Source organism: Perkinsus marinus (assembly GCF_000006405.1).
Source record: "Perkinsus marinus ATCC 50983 genomic scaffold scf_1104296935302, whole genome shotgun sequence".
Lineage (NCBI taxonomy): Eukaryota > Perkinsozoa > Perkinsida > Perkinsidae > Perkinsus > Perkinsus marinus.
In genome coordinates, this window is record NW_003214508.1 from 1112467 (window position 1) to 1116864 (window position 4398).

At 45.9% G+C, this 4398-nt stretch overlaps 2 protein-coding genes across 2 annotated transcripts in view; one reads left to right on the top strand and one right to left on the bottom strand.

The window, feature by feature from the left end:
* Positions 1-67, top strand: part of Pmar_PMAR003641 (conserved hypothetical protein) — a gene marked incomplete at both ends in the record, with an annotated part of 967 nt that extends 900 nt beyond the window's left edge. The window contains one exon of the mRNA XM_002784336.1: positions 59-67. Within this exon, the coding sequence (XP_002784382.1) occupies positions 59-67 (9 nt within the window). The remainder of the gene's footprint in view (positions 1-58) is intronic.
* A 2372-nt stretch (positions 68-2439) lies between these two features.
* Positions 2440-4160, bottom strand: Pmar_PMAR003642 (conserved hypothetical protein). Its single transcript, XM_002784337.1, has 6 exons — positions 3990-4160; positions 3763-3933; positions 3499-3677; positions 3338-3448; positions 3239-3287; positions 2440-3170 (listed from the first exon to the last, which is right to left on the bottom strand). The coding sequence occupies exons 1-6, from the start codon at positions 4122-4124 to the stop codon at positions 3060-3062; spliced, it is 756 nt and encodes a 251-aa protein (XP_002784383.1). The 5' UTR covers positions 4125-4160; the 3' UTR covers positions 2440-3059.
* Positions 4161-4398: the final 238 nt, after the last annotated feature.

The following is a 4398-nucleotide window of genomic DNA, read 5'->3' on the forward strand; positions in this document are numbered from 1 at the left end:
CTCAGTTCATTGGATGGTGTAGATTGTGCAGGCCCGGGTCGATATTGGTCCTCAGCAGGTAGTTTGAATAGCTGATACAATCCATCAGAATCCTGTGATTCTTGGTACACAATACTGTTGGAGATAAGTGAGTAGGAAGACAAGTACCAATGACATTGCTAATCGATAATATAGATCAAGGGACAACAACTGTGACGACTATCACAAGTTGCTTCCTCCGACATATTCTCATTTTGACTGCTATGGTCAAATACACGTAAATAAGGCTTGGCTGGCCCACTGCTACTGAGCTGTGTTTACACTCACAAATTTCGACTACAATCCACGAAAGTTGACACGAAACAGGCCAGAGCTAGAGAATAGTATCACCCGCAAAGGAGTCTATGAGAACTGATGGACGCAGTAGATAAGTGCCGTAAGAATGACATGATGAGTGTTTGCAGCAAACAGTTAACTGTGACTAGATGCTGAATTTGATGACTATGCACTGCTAAAATCCCTAGTATCTGTTCCATTGCAAGAGTGGTAGTTAGTACGACTGTCTGTCGTTTAGGCATATCTTCTCGAGATGCAGGCGTATTGTCACAGTGGAAGATCTCTTCCTCGTAACTCTCACTGGGCCAAGCTGGGCAGCGAGTCCTTTATTGGACGGTAAGTCTGGTATTTCGTGGCGCGTGACGGTAAAACCCCTTCAGGAACGGCGATCTAGGCCAGGCGAGTCGATTATTGCGAAGCAAGCGTGTTAATGGTGGAGGCTCTCACGCGGCTCCGACTTTCGATGTACCACGATCGACTCCCACTATAATTTCTGAGGAACCTAATCGCAAAAGAAAGTCCCCAGTGGTAACTGTGTAGAATTTTTTTGTCACAAACGGCTTGTGGTCGTGGTCATAGTAACGCAATGACTTTTTATCAATCAAGTTTGAGCGTCCCTCCAGTGTTGTATGGTCCTCCTATTCGCCCGTTAACCGTGGGGAATCGTTTGGTGTATCATCACATCGATGCGGTCACTTGAATTGGCAGTAGTTCTTCCACTTTCTGTGACCACAAAGACTTTGTCACTTTTTATCATGTTGTATCCCTAACTTTCTGGTTGTCTTAAACTGTTGTGTTGTTTATGATAAGGAGCATCCGAATAGAGAGTTTGTTAACGACGATGCTCGCTGCTCGACTGGTCTGTGGACGACGGTCATTTACACGTTCCTTCGCTGTGGGAGTATCATCGCAAAGGTGCGGATTCGTAATTTCTAGAGCCGTCTTGGTTGGAACCTCATTGTTAGGAAGACGCCTCTCGTGCCGGAGTATAAGAACGAGTCATGGTACGACGAAGTTCCCGATACACTCTTACCAACAGGTCAACTCGATAAGCGAAATGTTGGCGATGCAGCAGTACGTGAGTTGATGACCATTCTTGGCCGGACTTGGTTTTTCCTCAGCAACCACCACTAACTCGAGAAGAAATGTATCAGCCTAATTCGCCTCATCGAGAGATCAGGCTCCGTCATCGTCTTGATATGTGAGTCGCTTTGAAGAGCCGATAGTTACTTGTTCGTGAGCAGAAGCAAGATAGATTGGTTCGGCAAAGGGAGTGACGACCGCCGTCTGGAGCAGGTCGAAAGGCATTACAATTTTCACAACTACAAGTTCTTCACATACACTGAGAAGTTCGGCGTCGTGGTATGTTAGTGTATCGGCCCATCGATGAGGTTAGTCATGCTGTAGTTTATCTGTTTGGTCGTCGTACCAGTCATCGGTGCGGTAACCTTCATGCCGAATTTCCGAGAGGAATTTCTCAGCATTTTCACCACCGCTCCGCCAGTGTTCGACAAGGGCCATGCATCTATTGATCTATCCGAGGTTGGCCTTGCTCCATTCTCTCAATTTTTGACGCGCGAATGGTAGGTGAAGTTGTGGGATCATCGACCGAAGAGTTTCACACTCAAGGAGATGTGGGGACAGCAAGAACATGAACAATGAACATTGCGTTTCTGACTTTACACGTGTTTCGTTGCTAGTCAGCTCAAGCCCAGTGTGATGAGGACAACGTAAATGCTTGTGCATTTGTACAGAGTGATTTGTGAAAGTATCAGCGATGCTATAAGATGACGGATACCGACTTGAGAGATATGGCAATTTATACCGTTTCGATGCAGGATGGAAAAACATCGCAATTAACATAACATGGCATGGACAAGGACGAAAAGTAACTGTTGGGTGAATTACTGATAGTTAGCGGTGCCTAATATCTCATTGCGCGACAATCCATATTATGTCTTGCCAGAGAAACTCCAAAAACTGCGAATGTCGCTACAGTAACGCACTTCTTGTTACACTCTGCCACCTAGAAATGTTTGAACAGGAGGGACGTTCATTTACCCGAACTGATAAACTCGAAACGAGTGGCGGTTTGAAAAGGCTTTATGCATCACTGCTGGGATATCATAGGGTAACAACTCATCGTGAGGACCCATAATGACAAGAGATACTATTAACAATCGATGCGTACATACACAGTGTCCTCCTCACTGCTGCGTTAAGAGACTACTATGCCGACGAACCAGACTTGTTCACGGCGTTCTTTCTCCTACGAAAGGCATTCACTTGAGAGACAGTTGAGATAAGGAACTACAAACGGGCAATGAAGGCGACAGCATCGAATGACTAGAAATAGTACAGTGTCACAGTTCAATATGACAACACTGTAACGACAACGTATTGACACGAGCTATTTCGCATGGCACCATCATCACTGACCAGAATAACACAGACTATCCAGGAATAGCAATGATCATCATAATAACCGAGGTAAATAGAGAAACCAAGGATACACTACCGCCGAAGACTCCTAATAACAGCTTGAAGCGGTACTACTAGATATGAGCTTATAAAATAGATCGCAAGTTTGAGTGCAGCAGTAATCAGAGAGAAAGAACAGTATTGAGCAATCCACGAGAATAATCAGGAATGCGGGATCGGCCTCACCACGAGGGAGATCTCTGTAGCGACCTATTACTAATAGGCTATCAGTACAGGAGAGATAAAGACTGAGCTCAATATCATCACACGTTGTTGAGAGGTGAACGGGAGAACCCGACAAGTGAGCGGTCTTCTGACTGAAGACGATTTACAGGAAGCGCAGGGGAAGGAACAGGACTTGACTCATCCTCCAACTGAAAAGGAAATATCTCATACCACAACAGCTGCAACTGAATGATGAACGAAGAATGAGACTACTTACGTCATAGCGACATAACGGACACTGAACGTTATCAGACCTCAGGAACCACCTGAAATGACCACAAGTCATGACCGCGCGCCACAAAATAAAGAACCCTACTTGAATAGGCAGTCCTCGTGGAATACATGACCGCATTCAAGCTCGCAGACCGGGTCATCAGGCTTATATTCGCCGAGACAGACTGCACAGTCAGTAGCCGTTTCAGCGTGCCTAAACAGGTACAATAAGTAGGGCCCAACTGAAGTCCGTTAAAAACCGACATCTTCCATGCTGGATACAGCTGTTGAGCATCGTCGTCATCATCACTAGAGGTGCTCTCACGATTCAAGTGCAACATTGAAAGGACACTACTAATGTGGTTATGCGAATCTTTCGCCGTGGATACCGGCTCGGCTTCGGCTGATGTTTCATCGAAGGAGCCTTCGTCAAGCGAAGAGACCTACAAAGAGTAAACCAAATCATCACTCAATCAATCACTCTCTACCATTGACGCGAAGCGATGATACGAACTCTTCGTTGACTACCATAGTGCTCATCCGTCTGCGCTGTAATAACTTATAGTCTTTGTACTCAGCACGAAGAGTCTTCTCTTCCACCAACGACTTGAGACGTCTTCGTCGCTTCGTCGCGGGGTCCTGGTACTCCTCATTCCAGGACGCCCCACGTGCAGACGAGCGAGACCAATAGAGTCGAAGCTGACAACAACAAGACTCGGAGATCCATAGTATGCGAATCACATCATGAACCTCACCAAGAAGACCGAGCCCATAACCACTATCGAGCCCACAGCTGCGATGATGATATAAAGTATCTTATGTGTTTCAGGAGGCTGAGAATCTTCAAGTGTAGAAGTCACTGCTGGGGCTAGTGTTGTTGTGATGTTCATATTGATGATAGATGTTCTTACAAAAGGGGGGCGACTAATACCAGAACCATACAGAGTGTACCAAAACTCAACTTGGAAGGTTATTAGTAATAACAGTGGTAAGAACCTACACATCCCGACGAGGTTCGTCTGGAAACTCGTGGGTTTCAGAAAATCACCACAAGAACCCTCCCACTGCTGTTGTTCGCCCACTTAGCGTGATATCGACAAAGTTGAATTGCCCTTGGTCCTGGATCTTATCCAGAGCATCGGGCCTAATGGGATTATCATTGCA